General features: G+C 43.2%; 1 protein-coding gene across 5 annotated transcripts; it reads right to left on the bottom strand.

Annotated features, from left to right (window-relative positions):
• Positions 1 to 8,722: 8,722 nt before the first annotated feature.
• Positions 8,723 to 21,052, bottom strand: LOC142311247 (uncharacterized). 5 transcript variants are annotated; one of them, XM_075349473.1, is made up of 10 exons: positions 20,975 to 21,052; positions 18,035 to 18,154; positions 16,119 to 16,332; positions 15,794 to 15,864; positions 15,596 to 15,716; positions 15,409 to 15,506; positions 14,181 to 14,298; positions 14,036 to 14,094; positions 12,205 to 12,298; positions 8,723 to 10,795 (listed from the first exon to the last, which is right to left on the bottom strand). In XM_075349473.1, exons 3-10 carry the CDS (start codon positions 16,126 to 16,128, stop codon positions 9,057 to 9,059), a joined length of 2,310 nt encoding a protein of 769 aa, XP_075205588.1. In that variant the 5' UTR covers positions 16,129 to 16,332; positions 18,035 to 18,154; positions 20,975 to 21,052; the 3' UTR covers positions 8,723 to 9,056. The 5 variants fall into 5 exon arrangements, with proteins under 5 accessions (XP_075205588.1, XP_075205586.1, XP_075205587.1 ...); XM_075349471.1 differs by lacking the exon at positions 16,119 to 16,332; XM_075349472.1 differs by lacking the exon at positions 16,119 to 16,332 and having other exon boundaries at positions 15,605 to 15,716.
• Positions 21,053 to 21,173: the final 121 nt, after the last annotated feature.

The raw sequence follows: 21,173 nt of genomic DNA, 5'->3' as shown, positions 1-21,173 counted from the left end.
GATCTGAACTCCTGTACACACAGCCTGCACACGGTCACATGTCATCGGCAGCAGGCAGTGACTGCTGTTAAGGCTACATTCACATGACTGTTCCGTTTTTGCGGGCCGCAAAAAACGGTCCTTTTTTTCACGGATGCATCCATGTGGCATCCGTGTGACAACCGTGTGCCTTCCGTTTTTTTTGCGGACCGCAAAAAATGGAAGCAGAAAGAAAGATAAATAGATTAGTAGATATAGAGATGGATAGATAGATAAAGAGACAGAGAGATAGAGGGATGAATGAATGAATGGAGGAATAGATAGATGATAGATAGATAGATGAGAAAGACATATATAATGTCCCACCCCCCTCCATATTCTAAGCTGGCACCCTTTTGTGACTTTCATGTGGCACTAAGGTGCTTAGCCTTGTATTTAGCCAAAAAATAAAAAAAAATTACATGCGGTCCCCCCTATCTTTTGTAGCCAGCTAGGGTAAAGCAAACCGCTGCAGCCTGCAAACCACAGCTGGCAGCTTCACCTTGGCTGGTAATCCAAAACAGAGGGCACCCCACGCTGTTATTTTAAATTACATAAATAATTTAAAACAAAAAACACGGGGTCCCCCCCAAATTGGATCACCAGCCAAGGTAAAGCGGACAGCTGTGGTCTGGTATTCTCAGACTAGGGAGGTCCACCGTTATTGGACACTCCCCAGCCTAAAAATAGCAGGCCACAGCCGCCCCAGAAGTGGCGCACCCATTAGATGCACCAATCCTGGTGCTTCTCCCCAGCTCATCCCGTTGCCCTGGTGCGGTGGCAAACAGGATAATATATGGGGTTGATACCAGATGTGTAATGTCACCTGGCATCAAGCCCTGGGGTTAGTGATGTCAGTTGTCTATCAGATACCCGGCATCACCAACCCAGTCAGTAATAAAAAAAAATAGACAACAAACACATTTTTATTTGAAAAAACACTCCCCAAAACATTCCCTCTTTCACCAATTTATTAGAAAGAAAAACAAATCTAGGTCTGGTGTAATCCAAGGGGGTCCCATGACGATCCATACCATAGTCAATGTCCCAGTCAATGAAGAACAGAATGTTCCCCATTGGCTGGGAGAGCCGTGCAGTGACCTGATCTAACTTCAATAGGTCAGCCCAGGTCACTGCAGGGCATGACGAGTGCTGCTGTCAGGAGGTTAGCGAGGTACATTACCTGCGGTGATCGCTGAACTCCTGACAGCAGCGCTGTCAATGAGTTCAATGACTGCCACCTTCACAAACCAAGTATCACGAGCGGCCCGTGATGTCACCACTAGTCGAAGTCTCGGGTTGACAGCAGGCATAGTTGGCAGCGGGCATAGAAGGCAGTGACGAGCGCTGACGTCAGGAGTGCAGGACTTCATTACCGCAGGTAATGAGCTTACTAACCTCCTGACTGTAGCGCTTGTCATCCCCGCGGCTGCTGACACTGCAGTGTGGGCAGCTGCTGACACTGCTGTGCGGGCAGCCGCGGGGCTTGGGCCGGAGCGGGACACAGACTGCACGGGCACCCGACGGAAGTCACACGGAAGTGCTTCCGTGTGGCTTCCGGGAATTTTGCGGACCCATTGACTTGTATTGAGCCACGGTCCATTATTACGGAACAGAATAGGACATGTTCCATAATAATGGAGCGGACATACGCCATCCAATGTGTTTTTTTGTAGGATCGGATGCACATGGAAGTGCTACCTTGTGCCATCCGATCCTACACAAAAGACATTGAAAAGATGGTCCTGTCCGTGGGTCCGCAAAAATACAGGAACTGACCAGGACAAACGGAACAGTCATGTGAATGAGCCCACCTGCAGCTATTGCAGCGTGTGCGGGCTGTGAGATCAGGAGTCAGCTGACTCAAGTGCCGGCCGATAAATTCTGTGTCCCGCTGCAGAAGGATCCGGTAAAATAACGGTTGCATGCGTTGCACATTTAATCCACAGGAGCTGGAGCCAGCAATGAGGATGTGCTGCTAGAGCACAATAAAAGGTAATATTGCTGAAAAAACATAATAGATGTGTGGAGAGGCACATATTAGCAAGATTTATCAGAAAAAAAAAATCAGTTTTGGTAACTGGACAACTTCTTTAAAAGAATTAGGTCAGATTTGAGGTCATCTATGAAGGAGGATCTGATGGAGGCCATACTATTTCTCAGAACAAATTCATAGGCTGCACAAATGTAATTCTGTACATTTTTGTTGAAAACTGTTTTTTCCCCACTTACTACACAGTGTATTGTACATTTACAATGTATTAAAGTTTTTTGTGTTCTAAAGTTTTATTCTAATAAATATATGTTATGTTCTATCTAAACAGCTTAATTATTGTAGCATAAAAATGATTAAAAGTCTTATGCTACCATTTTATTACAGTAAATATATCACAAACATGAGTCATGCATAAGAGAGTCGCAGTCGTGGAGTCGGAATCAGAAAAATTGAGGAGTTGGAGGTTTGGCTTACTGACTCCCATATTTTCAGGTAAATAGCATTTTTAAGTGATAAGTTCCCTTTAATCCAACATAGCAGTACTGTTGTAAATATAGGCCTGGTAGAAAATCTTAATTTCCCCCCTGCGGGGTATTATCAGTGATGGAAACTCCCATCTAGGGAAGGGGTATTAGCATGGACCTGTGTGCTTTCAAATTCCAGGGTTGATGCAAATACTTATTTGCCCAAAAATGACAAAAATATTCTAGGAGTGCTACCTTTATTGGCTAACCCCAACAAATTACATTTGCAAGCTTTCACAAAGGCTCCTTCGTCAGGCAGCTTTACTTTTGTCATTTTTAGGCATAAAAGTACAGTGGGTACAGAAAGTATTCAGACCCCTTTACATTTTTCACTCTTTGTTTTGTTGCAGACATTTGGTAAATTCAAAAAAGTTAATTTTTTTTTCTCATTAATGTACACTCTGCACCCAATCTTGACAGAAAAAATCCCCAGAAAGGCAGAAATTTTTGCAAATTTTTTAAACAAGAAAAACTGAAATATCACACGGACATAAGTATTCAGACCCTTTGCTCAGACACTCATATTTAAGTCACATGCTGTCCATTTCCTCGTGATCCTCCTTGAGCTGGTTCTACTCCTTCATTGGAGTCCAGCTGTGTTTAATTTAACTGATAGGACTTGATTTGGAAAGGCACACACCTGTCTATATAAGACCTCACAGCTCACAGTGCATGTCACTAGTGATGGGCAGTCCGGCTCTTTTTGGTGATCCGGTTCCCATGGCTCCGCTCACCAAAAAGAGCCGGAAAATAATATAAGACAGCGTCTGATTTTTGTGGGAACACGGCACTTACTTTGGGTGCAATTCTTGATTTGGAGTTGCTATTTGGCATACTATCTGCTAACACATGTAAGTAGCAAATAAAAATACTAAAATTTGAAATGCAAATGATATCCATCTCACAGTTCTCTGGCTCTATAACTTCAAACAGGCCCATCTCAAGAAGGGGTTTCCACATTTACACACCATAAAGAAGCTTATAAAATAACAATGCATTTATCTTTTGGTTTCATGTAAATGACAGTTCAATGGATGATGTTAAATACAAAAACAAACATATTTCACAATGTTCAATAATCCACACCACTCAAGTTATATATATGATAGTATAAATATTATGTTGGATTACTTCTTAAGTGTAGGATGCTTCATTCCATTCTTAGGGGTGCTTCACACACAGCGAGATCGCTACTGAGATCGCTGCTAAGTCACGGTTTTTGTGACCTCATTAGCGATCTCGCTGTGTGTGACACTGAGCAGCGATCTGGCCCCTGCTGTGAGATCGCTGCTCGTTACACACAGCCCTGGTTCGTTTTTTTATTGTTGCTCTCCCGCTGATAAGCACACATCGCTGTGTGTGACAGCGAGAGAGCAACAATCCTGAATGTGCAGGGAGCAGGAGCCAGCGTCTGACAGCCTGCAGTAAACTGTAACCAAGGTAAACATCGGGTAAGCAAGGTGGTTACCCGATATTTACCTTCGTTACCAGCCTCCGCAGCTCTCACGCTGCCGGTGCCGGCTCCTGCTCCCTGCACACACTAAGCTAAGCGGTGTGCGCTGGTAACTAATGTAAACATCGGGTAACCATACCCGATGTTTACCTTAGTTACCAGTGTCCGCAGCTTCCAGACGCCGGCTCCGTGCAAGCGCAGCGTCGCTTGCACGTCACTGCTGGCTGGGGGCTGGTCACTGGTGAGATCTGCCTGTTTGACAGCTCACCAGCGACCATGTAGCGATGCAGCAGCGATCCTGACCAGGTCAGATCGCTGGTCGGATCGTTGCTGCATCGCTAAAGTGTGAAGGTACCCTTACACTTGTAATTGTCACTTGCCATTGTAAGTTCAGCAATGTTATCTTGAACACGTATTATCGCCCAGATGGTTGTAGGATGCCCACATTGTTACGTGAGAGTTGAACACATCTTCACAGATTACATCAATCACATGTAATAAGATATGCAAAAAACATGCAGGAAACGTCCTCCATGTGACCTAGAATACTTAGTAGCCAATGTTTTAAAACACTTCCAGATTCCATAGGGTTTATAAAGAGAATGTGAGACAATACCCATACAGCTACCGCTAAGTTACTTCTCCAAGATCCGGACAGCCTTGTCTGGGTTTGTCTGGGGGAACAGGAGACCCCGAACAGGAATTAAAACTCTGACCAGACACAAAAGTGACGGGGGGGCGGGGCTCCCAAATTTTCAGTTATATTACAAGGCAGCTATCCTAACGAGATTACTGGACTGCCATTTTCATGGTAATTCGAAACAATGGGTGGTGATTGAACAGGATGTGCTGGGAACTCCCTTACATTTACTTCCATGGTTAGAGAAAGAAAGTAGGATCCAGATAGCGAAAGGAATGGAGTTCACGCGGACAGCGATGGGGATGTGGGATGGAGACATAAAAAAGGGATCTCTCTCTCAGGAGCAGGGCCCACTTACCCCCATATTCGGTAATAAGAAGTTCCCCCCAGGACTCCACTCCCATAGATTCGGGGGATTTACTCGGGCGGATGATACTCGTTTTTGTCACGTGCTCCAGGGACACACCCTACCAACTTATACTTCCATGCAGGCCACAGGGAGAGAGATTTCCTGGATGGAATATATGCAGTTGAAATCTTTCCTCTCGTACCAGGACAGGGAGAGAAGGATGAGGACACCCCCCTACTCCTTTTGAGAAAGTATTTTTACAGGGGTCATCACCTGGACATGGCATCTCACTCATTTATAAAATCCTGAACCAGAGAAATAGGGTGGATAAACCTCACTTTGTCTGTAGGTGGGGAGAGGAACTGGGAGAGGATATTCCAGAGGACGATTGGAGCAGAGCATACCTGTGGACCCACAAGCTTTCCTTGGCGTGCGCCGCTCAAGAGAAAAGTTATAAAATTCTCACAAGGTGGTACCATTACCCGACTAAATTACATGCTATATTTCCCTCTGTGTCTGATGTGTGCTGGAGGTGTGGCACAGACACAGGTACAATGCTACACATATGGTGGAGCTGTACTAAGCTGCAACCCTTTTGGGACTCAGTGTTCTACCTGTACAAAAAGATGAGCGGAGGTGAAATAGAAAAATTCCCCCAGGTTGCTCTTCTTTCTATGCTCCCAGGAGCTATTAAAACACAAAAAGGGACATGTTGCGATTTTGCCTGGCGGCTGCCCGTATGGTTATCCCACGATTTTGGAAACAGACTAGATGCCCTACGGTGCTGAATTGGTTGGAGGAGATGACAAACCTCCAGAAAATGGAGGAGCTGACAGCAGAACTAAATGGGAACACAGAAAAATTTACTACAGTTTGGAGACCATGGATTATGTTCATGGAGTCCCCAGAGTTTGTGGAGAGTTTGGCGAGCTTTTTGAGCTGAGAAACGGTGGGGAGTCTCATTCTCCCCCCCCCTCTTTTTTCTTTTCTTTTCTTGCTTTCCCCCCTCTCCCCCCTTCTCTATAATTTACTCTTCTTTATGCTTGTATCTTTCCTCTTCTTTCTTTCTTTTCTGAACATTAATCTGCATTTTTCTAGTTTCATTTTTTATATGAAAAGATTTATCAATAATTCATAAGACAATAGACACACAAGGAGAATGAGTATATTAGGATACGGGAAGTCAAAAGAAGTGGGAATTCTGACCTATAATTTATAAGTGGTTGTATGGTAGTAGCACAAAGATAATTTGAAGAATTCCAAGAAATTTAGTAATGTAACAATTTCTGGATGTTATCCCGGCATTGAGAAAATGATGTTTATGTATTGTAATTGCACAAATGATATGTTTGTATGTTGACAACAGTTTCATCAAAAAAACAGATTTGAAATATAAAGAGAATGTGTGCCACAGTGTCTGTGCATTCATCCTTGAAGAGAGCGTGTCACTTGTCACATTGTACATGCTTTCTGATCTGCAGGCTGCTTGATAAACCAGAAGGAGCTGGACCAATTGACATGTAGGTATGAAGGAAAAGATTCAGTATAACTTGTACTTTATTCATTAAAATTCCTACTGTTTCTCTGCCTAGGAGTCCAGTGGGCGGTCTTTTTTAGATCGACACTGTTCCCTGAATGACTGTGTATATGCACAGATAGCAAACACTAAGTAGGACCGCACACTGAACTCCTAAACTTAGAAAGAGCAGGGATTTTAATGAATAAAATGCAAATTATTCTATATATTTTCCACACAAACCCATACATCAATCTTTTTAGCTGCTCCTGCTCTATCGTAATGTTGAAAAATGAAACTGCATTTAAAATGTAATAGGTGCCTTTTAAAGGGAATCTGGCGTATCCATAATGCAGGCTTTACACGTTACGATCTATCGTGCGATTGCACGAGCGATCGTACCCGCCTCCGTCGTTTATGCGTCACAAAGTTGTTAAATCGCCGTCACATGTACTTACCTGCTGAGCGACATCGCTGTGGGCGGCGAACATCCTCTTCCTGAAGGGGTAGGGACGTTCGGCGTCACAGCAATGCCACACAGCCGCCGGCCAATAGAAGCGGAGGGGCGGAGATGAGCGGGACGTAAACATCCCTCTCACCTCCTTCCTTCCGCATAGCCGGCGGGTGCCGTGGGACACAGGTAAGCTGTGTTCATCGTTCCCGGGGTGTCACACGGAGCAATGTGTGCTTCCCCGGGTACGATGAACAACCGGCGCCATGTTAAATAAACAATTTTTTAAAACTTAGCGACGAGTACATGACTCACAATTTGTGAGCGATTCTGCGTAGCTCGGAGGTGTCACGAGACGACGTCATGAACGATGCCGGATGTGCGTCACGAAAACCGTGACCCCGACGATGCATCGCACGATAGCTCGTCTCGTGTAAAGCCTGCATAAGGCTTGACAAACTGTCCCATAATGATGTCCACCAATAATCTAGCAATAAAACCATGCTCTTAATGTAGCCTATAGTTATTCATAGCTGCGTAAAACTGACTTTTATTCACAAAACTTCATTCCTCTCTGGCCAGATACAAGGAAAACGGGTGAACTCTCTTCAGCTTCATTGACACATTGCACCTGTTCAGGGAGGAATGAAGTTTCGTGAAAGGGCAAGACTTGAGTCAGCTAAGACGAGATGTGGGTAGAGTTGAGCGAGTACCTAACTATTTGGACTCGCTATACTCATAATGAGTACTGTCTACTACTCGCGTATTCATTCCAAATAGCATGTGCAATGCAAGTCAATGGGGAATACTCGCAATGTAATGAGTAACCTGAATTCCGTACTATTCCTGCGAGTAGTGCATAATTTGGGTTACTCGTTACATTGCGAGTATCCCACCATTGACTTGCATTGCACATGCTATGCAGAATGAATATGCGAGTATTAGACAGTACTTGTTATGAGTATAGCGAGTACGAATAGTTAGGTACTCATTCAACTCTAGCAGTGGGCCATGTGGAGAATATCAATAACACTTGTGAAGCCAGAGAGGGCTATGAAAGCAACGCCCGACTAAACTGGTTGGAGATAATTCACATATGTGAATAAAGGCAATAGAACTCATTATTGTGCAGATATGAAAAACTATATACGAGTGGTAATAATTGAGGCAATTTGGGAGGTCTGGGGACCTAACAGGTTCACTTTCAGCACAATTGCACTAAAACCAACTTGGAAAGCTAAGCAACCTAAAGTATGTATATAAGCGAGTAAAGGCCCTGTCACACACAGAGATAAATCTTTGGCAGATCTGTGGTTGCAGTGAAATTGTGGACAATCAGTGCCAGGTTTGTGGCTGTGTACAAATGGAACAATATGTCCATGATTTCACTGCAACCACACATCTGCCAAAGATTTATTTCTGTGTGTGACGGGGCCTTAAGAAAGTTACAGAAATTGGTACAGTTGACTTTAGAATTTAAAGGGGTTATCCACTACGTGGACAACTCCTTCTCATTCCCCAGGTTTGCCATGATTAAAATCTAAAAAGCTTATACTAACCTCCCGTGTTGGCACTGTTCCAGCAGCGTCGTAACTCGCGTTCACTGTGCTCACGTGAGGTGGTAACGTCACTTAAGCACTGCACTCAATCATTGGCGGCTTCACTGTCCCTGCCTTTGGACGTATAAGTAATCAACAGGAAGTGAGTAGCCAGCCACAGCTCTCACTACCTATTGATTACTAATAGGTCCAAACGCCGGGGCAGTGAAGCTGGCACTGATTGGGCATGGGCTTACGTGATGTAACAACATTATGTGAGCTCCGAAAGAGTGACTGCTGACACTGCTGGGATGATCAGCACAGCAGGTGATAAGCATTTTTATATTAATGGGGGCAAACATGGGGAATGAGAAGGAGCTAAGTCAATAGTATGGCCACACTCCAGACATATGGCTATAAAGTAAATTTGTCACAGATATTCCTGCAGCTTTGTTGCAGAGATGGGGCTTGCAGATATCCATGTTGCTTTCCACTAAACACCCTATTTAGATAAATGGGCCTTATTTTCAGTCACAGACATTTCTGCAACAAATCTACTTGTAAACAGTTTCTACCTTTTATGAGTTTTCAAATGCCTAACAAGTTTGGACTTGACAGAAAAAGATCTACCACATTCTGAACATAAAAATGGCTTCTCCCCTGTGTGAATTTTCTGATGCCTTACTAGACCTGATCTCTGAGCAAAACTTTTCCCACAATCCGAACACTGAAACAGCTTCTCCCCTGTGTGACTTCTTTGATGTCGAACAAGGCCTGATTTCTTGACAAAACATTTGCCACATTCTGAACATGAATATGGTTTCTCCCCTGTATGAATTCTCTGATGCTGAAGAAGTACAGACTTGTGAGCAAAAGTTTTTCCGCATTCTGAACAGGTAAACGGCCTCTCTCCCGTATGAACTTTCCGGTGTTCAACAAGAACGGATTTTCGGGTATAACTTTTTCCACATTCCAAACATGAAAACGGCTTCTTCTCTCTGTGGATTCTGTAATGTTTCAAAAAATCAGCTTTTTTTGTAAAACTAATCCCACATTCCAAACATGAAAACTGTCTTTCTTCAGTATGTAATCTTCGATGTTTACCAAGATTTGACTGCTTGGTAAAACTTTTACCACATACTGAACATGAATATGGTCTCTCTCCTGTGTGATTTCTCTGATGTATAACAAGGCTTAGCTTGCTGGTAAAGCTTTTTTCACACTCTGTGCATGAAAATGGCTTCTCTCCCGTATGAATTCTCTGATGTTGAACAAGTCTGGATTTGTACGCAAAACATTTCCCACATTCCAAACATGAAAACGGCTTATCACCTGTGTGAATTCTCCGATGGTCAGTGAGATATGACTTGTGGGCAAAACATTTCCCACATTCAGAACATAAAAATGGTCTCTCACCCGTGTGAATTCTCAGATGGTCATCAAGATTTGATTTGTTGTGAAAACATTTCCCACATTCTGAACAGGAATATGGACGCTCTCTGTGAATTCTCTCATGCTGAGCAAGAGTGGATTTTGTAATAAAACTTTTCTGACATTCTGAGCATGAAAATGGCCTCTCCCCTGTGTGAATTTTATTGTGTTTCAAAAGACCAGACTTTTCGATAAAACATTTCCCACATTCTATACATGGAAATTTCTTCTCCCCTGTGTGGATTTTGAGATGTCTCACAAGATTTGAATTCTTCGCAAAGCATTTCCCACATTCCAAACATAAAAACGGCTTCTCCCCTGTGTGTATTTTATGATGTTCGATAAGACATGACTTGTAAGCAAAACATTTTCCACATACTGAGCATGAAAACGGTTTCAGACCTGTGTGAATTTTCCAATGTTCATCAAGACTAGACTTTTTCACAAAACATTTTCCACACTCTGAACAAAAAAATGGTCTCTCCATGCTGTGATTCTGAAAAGATGATTTAAACCTTTTACCATATTCTGAGTGATATTTCTTCTCCCCTTTGTGGATTTTCTGATGTGTGAGGAGAAACACCTTGTGCTTAAAAGATTTTCCACATTTAGAACATATAAAGGATTGTCTTTTAGGATCCTTCACAAATTTTGATCTTGTGAATAATTTTTCACCAACACGAGTTCGGTTTCTACTGTCACAACATGTTGGTGTCTCGCAATCTTTGTAATTAGAAAGCTCAGGTAATAGAGTTCCATTTTCATGTCTACTTTGTATAGTTTGGGCAACATTTTTTTCTCCTGGAGAATCCCATATGTTTTTTTCTTTGTAGACTGGATACAATGTTTTTGCCTTAGAGTTCTGGATGTGGCCAAATACTGAAAAAAAGAGAACATTTTTATTATTTTAATGAATAAATATGATAACACATTGTTGGGCTGTCGTAAATAACCACCAGGAGGGGGCAGACCAAAATGACTATTTTTTCTAAGTTATTATCAGGTGTGTGCAGAAAGGTCCCCAATGCCCCACTTAAAAGACTTTACTTTCTAGCAAAATTTCAGGCCCAAACTTCTCGATTGTGGGATCCCAGTATGCAGAGTGGGATTACATAACCCTTAAGTCCGCTTTACACGCTGCAATATATCTTACAATGTGTCGGCGGGGTCACGTCGTAAGTGACGCACATCCGGCATCGTAAGGTACATTGCAGTGTGTGACAGGTACGTGCGATTGCGATTGAACGGTAAAACGTTCATCGCATACACATCGCACCTTTCTCTAGAATTGCACGTCAGATTGTTCATGGTACCCGGGGTAGCACACATCGCAGTGTGAGACACCCCGGGAACGATGAACAGATCTTACCTGCGTCCAGCGGCTCACGGCCAGCAATGCGGAAGGAAGAAGGTGGGCGGGATGTTTACGTCCCGCTCAGCTCCACCCCTCCACATCTATTGGCCGGCTGCTGCGTGACGCCGAACGTCCCTCCCACTCCAGGAAGTGGACGTTCGCCGCCCACATCGAGATCGTATGGACGGGTAAATACGTGTGACGGGGGTTAATCGTTTGTGCGGCACGTTCAACAAATTGAACGTGCCGCACATACGATGGGGGCGTTGCAAATCGCATACGATATCGTATGCGAATTGCAACGTGTAAAGCAGGCTTTAGTGGCCCCTCTTACAGTGAAAATGTGAGATGTTGCATGTTATTACGAGAGGCTGCTCTTTGCACTTCCCAACACTGCTGCATAATTGACGAAGTGGTTACCGATCGGTAGCTGCTCTATGGACATTACCATTCGGCAACTGCTTACTAAAGGATTGAAAAGCAGTGGGTTAGTGTAAAGAGTGACATTTTGTGATGAAATCTTGCACTTTCACTGCAAAAGGGGCAGCAGAATGTTGTGGAATCTCGCTCAGCATGTCAGGATCCCATGAGTGGAAAGTTTGGTCTCTTCTTTAGCTAGAAAGCTGAATCCTTTGGAAAGGACTTTAAGTGACTGTACTGCACTCATTTGACAAATTACATTTAGTAAAATCCTCATTCTGGGGAGGCCAATTATTTTATTAAATAAATAGGGCAGCCCCAGGATAGTGATAGGTAGCCTACGTTTGCTTGCTTTTGTAAGACTCACCCAATATAGTGATCTTTAAACACAAAAAGCCCCAAACTAAAATATCATTCAGAGATTGATTCAACTCGGAGTGGCTAATGAGACATTGATATACAAAAAAATGGAAACTTTAATCAGGATTTTTGTATCTTTTCAGACAACACTCACCTGTAGTGATACAATCTGGGGATCTGGATCTCTGATTAAAGGTCACAGGTAGCTCATCCTCCTCTTCCTCTTTTATCTCCTCCTTGATACAAATCTGAAAAGTGCCATTTATTTTAATATATGAGTTTTTTCAATTTCTCTATGGGTTAGGACATTTTAATCCAGGACTAAGATATCCATGGCCTATCCTCATCACTTCAATGACAGCTGAGATACAGTACGTAAGAATGGCTACTATACGGTGTAGGTTAGGTGACCAGTGGGTTCCAGCTCAGCCCAATGCGTACTTCAGGCGGGTCACGGCATATGCTAACAGTTGATCGGTTGGAGTACTGGACTCCAACTGATCTAATGCTGATGACCTATTCTAAAGGCCACTTTACACGCTGCTATATCGGTACCGATATCGCTAGCGTGGGTACCCGCCCCCATCGGTTGTGCGACATGGGCAAATCGCTGCCCGTGGCGCACAACATCGCCTGGACCCGTCACACTACTTACCTGCTCTGCGACGTCGCTGTGACCGGCAAACCGCCTCCTTTCTAAGGGGGCGGTCCGTGCGCCGTCACAGCGACGTCACTAAGCGGCCGCCCAATCAAAGCGGAGGGGTAGAGATGAGCGGGACATAACATCCCGCCCACCTCCTTCCTTCCGCATTGCGGGTGGCGGCAGGTAAGGTGAGGTTCTTCGTTCCTGGCGTCACACGGAGTGATGTGTGCTGCCGCAGGAGCGACAAACTACATCGTACACGCAGTAGCAGCGATATTTGAGAAGGGACCCCCATGTCACCGATGAGTGATTTTGAACGTTTTTGCGATGATTCAAAATCGCTCATAGGTGTCACACACAACGACATCGCTAATGCGGCCGGATGTGCGTCACAAATTCCGTGACCCCAACGACATCGCATTAGCGATGTTGTAGCGTGTAAAGCAGCCTTAAGGACAGTTTAGCAATATCTTAGTTCTGGTCAACCCTTCTAATGTCTGTATCTTGCCATTTGTTGGTGAATAGAGTTGGTACCAATTGATTTGCAGGACCTAATATAGGTTCATGCCACAATAATAATGTCGTGCTAGGCCGACATATCAAAAGAAGAGTAATGCGGGTGTCACACGGTACAATATATCTGGCGATATGTCGTCGGGGTCACGTCGTTAGTGACGCACATCCGGCATCGTCAGAGATATCGTACCGTGTGATACCTATGAACGAGTAGAAATACTCACCTTATCGTTGCTCATTGACAGGTCGTTCATTTTCATAATATCGTCCCTCCTTCTGTGCTCCGGTTGTTCGTCGCTCCCGTGGCAGCACACATCGCTCCGTGTGACACCCCGGGAGCGACAAACACAGCTTATCTGCGTCCCGCCGGCAATGCGGAAGGAAGGACGTGGGCGGGATGTTTACGTCCCGCTCACCTCCGCTTCTATTGGCCGGCCGCTGTGTGATGTCGCTGTGACGCCGAACGTCCCTCCCCCTTCAGGAAGAGGATGTTCGCCGCCCACAGCGACGTCGCCTGGGAGGTAAGTACGTGTGACGGGGGGGTTAACGACTTTGTGCCCACGGGCAACTAATTGCCCGTGACGCACAAACGACGGGGGCGGGTACGACCGCTCGTGCGATCGCACGATAGATCGTATCGTGTGACGCTCGCATAAGGCAAGGGGCTTTTCTCAGCAATCACAGATTACTGGTCTATGGACTGGGACTTGCAAATAAATTCACACCAAATTTACTGGCAAGGACAGCAAGCTGAATGTGTAGGTAATCTCTGGAAAACACATTGATGGGTGCTAGCACTTAACTGATAGTCCTGTGGCACACTCACATTCTGGTAATAGAGAGGACTTGGACATCTATCAGAGGGATTCTTCTTACTGTATCTATCTACAGAAAACACATGACAAGTTACTGAAAACAATTCCTATATGTGATGATCAGATAATGTTCTGTATTGGGTGGTTATCTCTCACCATGGCCAATATTACCAGGAACGTCCTCCTCCTTACACTGTTGATCATTCCTGATATTTGTTTCACCATCCTCCTCAGTCTCCTCAATTTTAATATCAATCAGGTCTTCACCCTGATTCTATATGTTGATACAGTAATGAACAAGTCAAGAAGACAAAAACAAATGCCTTACAAAACTAGACATTAATATTAACTATGAACCATAACTACATATTAAATGTCTGCAGTATTTCTTGGCATACCATCAAATAAAAAAAAATTCTATATATATATTATTTTTTTTTTTTAAAGCAAATGGTATTGATCCACCCTAAATGTAGAGCAAGTCTGAACCAAGGTCTTTACAGTTTTTATAAAGAGCTTAAATTTGAGATATGTAAGTTCTCAATTGAGGAGAAACAGCAGTTTACTTCACCACCCGTCAATCAGAAGAGCTTAGTATCTGGCCATAGGCTGTCTCTTTTCACAGGTATATCTTCCTAGATTTGTTTTAGATCTTGCACACTTTCTTTGGTATTCCTCATAAGGTGACTTGTCGTCTACCAGTCGTCACTAAGACTGATTGCTAGAGGTGCTTAGTAAACTGGTTTTCTCAAATGTGAATTGACACTTTGGCATACTCCGGATAGAAGAGCCATTCGACACTCTTAAGATTCATATGTCTTTATGATAATTACTTACAAGTCTCCCAAAACCTTCACATTTCTTCCTCTCTTATTAAAAAGCACATAAATTATTACTTTGTATTAGCAAATAGAACTCCTATAAAGTAGATTTAAATAGGTTGGCCACTAGTTTTACGTTGATGTCCTATCATTAGGATAGATCATCAATGTCTGATCGACAGGGGTCCAACACCTCTCACCCCCGCCGATCAGCTGTTTCAGGTGCTGGCAGCAGTAGCAGCCAGATGGAAATACTCAGTTCCGAAGCTGCGCCATCTACTGATAATGGCGGCGGCCAGGTACTGCACATCCGCCTCCTATGAATTGAATAGGAGGTGGATGTGAAGTTCCCGGCAGCAGCCGCTATAAGAAGATGGGGCAGCTCAGGAACTAAGCATTTCCGGCGGCCTGATGCCGCCGCTGGTACTGACACCGGCTGATTGGTGGGGTGCGGAGTGTTGGACTCCAGCCGATCAGACATTGATGACTTATCCTAAGGGTAGGCCATCAATGTCAAAGCAGTAGCCAAACTATTAATTAGGCACTTCCTCGATTTTCCCTACCTGTAGATCCTGTGAGACCCTGTAATTGTCTACTGAACAGTCATGGAAATTTACAGGACTGGAACAGCTTTTTGATAGAGTTTTCTTACTGGATCCATCTGTGGGAAACACAAATACAGAAACTGAAGACGTCGTTTAAACATGATGATCAGATTGTGGGCATTTATGAAACCTTCAAAACTACTACCTTCTTTACCATTAATGAAAGTCTCTTCCTCCTTATACAGCCGATCAGCCCTCATATATATATGATCTTCTTCTTCATCTTCGTCTACAACCTCAACTTTAATGTCAAGCAGATCTTCAGCCTAAAAGAAGTGAAAAATAGCATCAAAATCATTTGGGTTTGCATAACGTGACTTTTAGTAGCTGCTCTAACATCTACCTGATTATCCTGCAGAATGCTGTTGGTTTCCTCAGGACAATCCTGGGAATAAAAGGGGCTGGAACTTCTCTCTGGTGGACAAAGCAAATTTCATAAGAAAGCAGAATACATTTTTTTTTTTGCTACAGCCCATTAAAGTACAGACGACGGTGATGAAGAAACAGCTATCTGACTATGAGAGATAAATCTAAGTCAAAAAAATATTACTAAGACAAATCTATCATAAAAAAGAATGAAGGATTGGGCTCAGCCATAATATCAGACAGCATAGAAGATAATTTCACTTCAACTGACTAATACAAGTAGAAAGCAAATAGTGCCATACCCTCAGCCATGTTTGCTGGGATCTGTAACAGCTCACATTACTACACGCGTTTCGCTGTTTTCATAGCTTCATCATAAACCCAATCCTGGGAATTCAGAGAACTAGGGCATCTCTTTGGGGATTTTCTTTTAGTTCATTTATCTGTTCAAAGTGCATTGTTTGTAAATGTTGTTCATATGGAAGAGAGGATCTAAGTGACCTCTAAAGGGGTCCTCTGGGAATACAAAAAAAAAATCAATATATAAAAGGAAATGTCACTATATATATTAATTCCCTGGATACTGTTAATTGGCAAATCATCGTGTGTCAGAAGGTAATCATCACTATAGAATTAAAATGGCAACTGTTTTGTTACACTGATAGAAACTAGAGATGAGAGAGATGAGAGAAACACAAGGTTTGGTGTTCGTGCCGAGCACAGACTTTACAAAAAGAAAAACCCCAAATTTAGGTGCTTTACGTATGAACACCACTTGTGCGAGCATCACTATGCTCGGGTATGCATGGTGCTCAGCCCTGTGTGAGCCGCTTAAAGTGTTTGAACGGCTCACACTGGGGGTAACAACAGTTATCAAATGTAGTGCGCACCAAAAAATAAAAACAAAAAACAACCTTCCACCCGCCTGTCGTGGGCAGTGATCTGTTTATGGCTCGCTGCATGTGGGCGAAGACCAGAAGTGCCCAATTAGTGACTTGTATTCATGTTCAGGTAAAGTCCAGGTCCCAAACCAAACTTTGTCAAAAGTCCAGCTAACCCTGCAGAACCGAACTTTCACAGGTCCACTCATCACTAATAGAACCAGTCCTGGAATGATAATCTGGACAGGCTCCTGTGCTATCTCCAGCTCACAGTGTCCGCACAGCAGGGTGGCCAGCAGTGTGAGCAGCCTCCATTCCCGATGTCTCCGGAATTCATATCAGAATTTTCCCCGGGAACACATCTTTTCACACATAAAAGGAGGGGTCCAGCTTCATACTGCAAATGCTAACTGGTACCTGTCGTATTAACAGGTCCTATAGTGATTGAGTAGGATTAAACTCCAGTTATAAACCAAAATTCTGCTGCTGTCTGTCCGACTATGCTGTCAGCTTGATCTCCACTTTGGCTCTCACTATGCTGTAGTCTGTTATCTCAGTCTCTCCGCTCTGTCACAAATCATACAAGAATAAGGGTATGTGCGCACCCTGCAAACATTTTTTGCACCAAAAAAAATGCACCTTGTAGTTGAAAACCACACCAAAAAAACGCATGCCTCTTTGGTGCGTTTTTTTTTAGTGAATTGAATGGCCGGAAGGGCTAAAAAATGCAGGACTAAAAGGACCAACAATTGACATGCTGTTTCTTTTTTCTGTACCAAAAAATGCAAGGAAAAAAGAAGCAACGTGTGCACAGCATTTCTGATTTCTCATAGACTTTGCTGGGATAAAGATAGACATTCACATGTGGGCAAGAAACTGCACGATAAACTGTTCCAAAATGCATCAAACACTGCACGGTGCGCACAGGGCCTAAGGGTTTCTGCTTTGGGATGACAGCCGATCGGTCACTGCAGGAATGACAGAATTAAAGCATGTATACTCTTAAGGCCCTGTCACACACAGAGATAAATCTGCGGCAGATCTGTGGTTGCAGTGAAATTGTGGACAATCAGTGCCAGGTTTGTGGCTGTGTACAAATGGAACAATATGTCCATGATTTCACTGCAACCACAGATCTGCCAAAGATTTATATCTGTGTGTAAAGTAGCCTTTAGTGTACTGCTCAGGCTGGCTTAACTTTCCACTGACAAAAGAATGGGTGTTTGGACCCTGTGCAGCTGAATAGGTGTTCTTTGCATGAAAATATACCAGGTACGTGTTGCAATATTATTAATACTACAGCTACAAGCCTATGATAAAGTAGCAGGTACACTTACTAGTGAAGGTCTGATGATTTTCCATTTTAATTTCTTATTATCTCCTGATGAAGCTGCATAGCGAAACACACATCCAGGCTCTTTTGTGACTGGGGCAGTTTGTTGTTTTTGGAGTGATATCTGCAGTTAAAAATACTACATTAACATTTTTCTAACTAATATGTAGCCATACACAAGCAGAATATACTTTTGAGTGTAACACATAGTAATTAGTGATGAGTGAGCACTACCATGCTCGGTACTCGTAACGAGCAGTCGGATGCGGACGCAACTCAGGTACCCGAGTGTAATGGAAGTCAATGGGGAATGTGAGAATATCGCCAATAGAAAAATGCTTGAGTTCCCCATTGATTGCCATTATACTCGGGTATTCAAGTTGAGCTCATCTGAGCATCCAACTGCTCTTAACGAGTACAAAATCATGGTAGTGCTCGCACAACACTATTACTAATCTATAGGCAATAGTTCTGCTATTAAATATGCCTAGATAATATGGTGTTATATCACTACCTTCTGTTGAATCCCTGCTGTATTATTATTGATTCATCTGCATAGTCACCTTTCATACTTTCCTACAGTATCAGTTCATCTGTAATGTCACCTTATGTATATTCTTAGAATGAAACGCACCTAATCAATGTATTTATGCACTGCTACTTCATTTGGCATTTTCCTTTTACGATTATTTCTCTGTATATATAGCAATATTAATATTATTGGTAAATTAATATTATTTGGTAAATTCAAAAAAAGGTTCATTTTTTCTCATTAATGTACACTCTGCACCCCATCTTGGCAGAAAAAAAATAGAAATGTAGACATTTTTGCAAATTTATTAAAACAAGAAAAACTGAAATATCACATGGTCATAAGTATTCAGACCCTTTGTTTAGTATTGAGTAGAAGCACCCTTTTGAGCTAGTACAGCCATGAGTCTTGGGAATGATGCAACAAGTTTTTCACACCTGGATTTGAGGATCCTCTGCCATTCTTCCTCACAGATCCTCTCCAGTTCCATCAGGATAGATGCTGAAAGTTGGTGGACAGCCATTTTCTCCAGAGATGCTCAATTGGGTTTAGGTCAGGGCTCTGGCTGGGCCAGTCAAGAATGGTCACAGAGTTAAAACTATCTTCAACGTATACAGGTATTCCAATCACTGAGCTAGATGACAGTGGGTGCTCATAAAGGTCTATGGAGAACATCTGTCTGCCTTTAGCTCCTCCGTACATAGAATTTTAAATGCACTAACTGCCATCTCAGTAATGGGAAGATCTGTCGTGACTGAATACAGATTATACCTTGGAGGAGAAGGAAGCAGACTTCTCTAATACGATATATTAGTTTCTTATTTCCATGTGTATTAATGAATTAGTAAATAGAGCAACAAATACTATAAGGCTATAGATGCACGCTGCATCTTTTACTGTGTTTTTAGTGAAGTTTTGTGGTCACAAAGATGCACCTAAATGCATGTATTTAGTTCTCCCAGCAAAGTCTATGAGAATTCTATTTTGCTGTCCACACAGTGCATCTTTTTTTGGCTGAGTTTTTGAAGATGCAGCCAAGATGCAGCATGTCAATTCTTTTTGCAGTTTCTCCCTGTCGTTCAGAGGACTGGCAGATCAATCCTCCGCTGACTTGGAGTCGCGGGGGATTGATCCCTGGTATCTGGCCACATGCCGATGCATATATAAAATCCATGGGGACCAGAATCCGGTGCAGGTTCAGGCAGAGACTGAGCCGCGATTAGCGGTGAAGTCACTCAGGTTAGCCACGGCCACAGCTGGAGTCCTCCACCTGTGACCGCAAATTACCTGAGTTACATCACTGCTGATCACACGGCTCACTTCAGTCACTGCCTGGAGCTCCCAGCCAGCAGTCATGTTTTATGGCGCTCGCTGTGCGCTTCAGATGTAGCATAGTTGAATCGTTGGACCTCGTGTGGATTACATCGAACCTGCAGGGGTATTTTGGGGGTTAATAAAGTGTTGAAAGAAGTTGCTTTTTTTGTCTTGGGGGAACCCCACGTCATTTAAAAAAAAATAAAATAAATCAAATAATTAAAAAAAAAAGTGTGGGATCCCCTCTATTTTTTATAACTAGTCAAGGTACAGCAGACAGCTGAGGGTTGCAGCCTGCAGCAACTTCTGCTGTTCCTGTGCTGGATATGAAAAATGGGGGGGGGGGAAATCACACATCATTTTTTAAATAAAAAAAGTCAATCAAATAATTAACAAAAAGCAAACTGTGGGATTCCTCTATTTTTCACAACCAGCCAAGGTACAGCAGACAGCTGCTGCTTTTCCTGTGCTAGATATGAAAAGATGGGGGTAACCCCACGTCATTTTTTACAAAAAAAAAAAAAATTAAATAAACAACTGGCCAAGCTAACTATCCCTCTATAGTGCTATTCTGTTATTTCTATCTATTCTATCAATTATCCTATCCTATATTGTTTCTCCTTTAAAAAAAACTATTAACAAAAACGTGGCAAAACATCATGCGTTTTTTGGCCACAGGGTAAAAAGATGCACTGAAGATGCAGCGTGCGCATTATAGGACGCACTTACATGTAGATGAAATTTTAGTGGCCTTCCCATTGCCTACATTTGTAACGTATGGAGAGGCATTATGGCGGATAACACCTGACGAATGGACCGCTCACTTCTGTGTGTGAATATAACCTTAAAGATCACCAATGCGACAAGAATAGCCATACATTATTCCATTATGGCGGCCCTGGAGGTCTGTGTCTCTATGGTCACTGACAGAATACTACATGGCAGCGCTGCTTCCCATCCATTATTATATCAGGTTATGGGAATCAAGAGCATTGCAGACATGACTGCTGAGCCTTCTAGTCCCCGCAGCTGTCACTCCCTCCACACTTCCTGGTGCACCACATGCAGGATATAAATAACAATACAGGCTGTACATACACTGATCGCAGGACCAGCTATCAGCGGACAACAAGTGCAGCGGAACTAAGTCATCCCTGCTGCTTACGGTAGAATAGTCAGCTGCACCGTTCACTTCCGCAATCTCGCATCACGTCACTTCTTTTATTTACATTGGCTCGACCGAGACCGGGCAAACTCCATCTCCAAAATGGCCGCGGAGTTATTGTTGGTGTAAAGC

The sequence above is a fragment of the Anomaloglossus baeobatrachus genome, chromosome 5, assembly GCF_048569485.1.
Source record: "Anomaloglossus baeobatrachus isolate aAnoBae1 chromosome 5, aAnoBae1.hap1, whole genome shotgun sequence".
Classification (NCBI taxonomy): Eukaryota; Metazoa; Chordata; class Amphibia; order Anura; family Aromobatidae; genus Anomaloglossus; species Anomaloglossus baeobatrachus.
The sequence above is the reverse complement of the archived record's forward strand: the minus strand, read 5'-3'. Positions and strand labels throughout refer to the sequence as shown.

Coding starts and splice junctions, on each gene's coding strand:
- LOC142311247 (XM_075349471.1), bottom strand. CDS start 18,059: ATGGAAAATCATCAGACCTTCACTA. Junction 14,095..14,180: donor TCCTGGTAATATTGGCCATG/GTGAGAGATAAC, acceptor TGTTTTCTGTAG/ATAGATACAGTAAGAAGAAT. Junction 10,796..12,204: donor CCCAGATTGTATCACTACAG/GTGAGTGTTGTC, acceptor TCTTTTTTTCAG/TATTTGGCCACATCCAGAAC.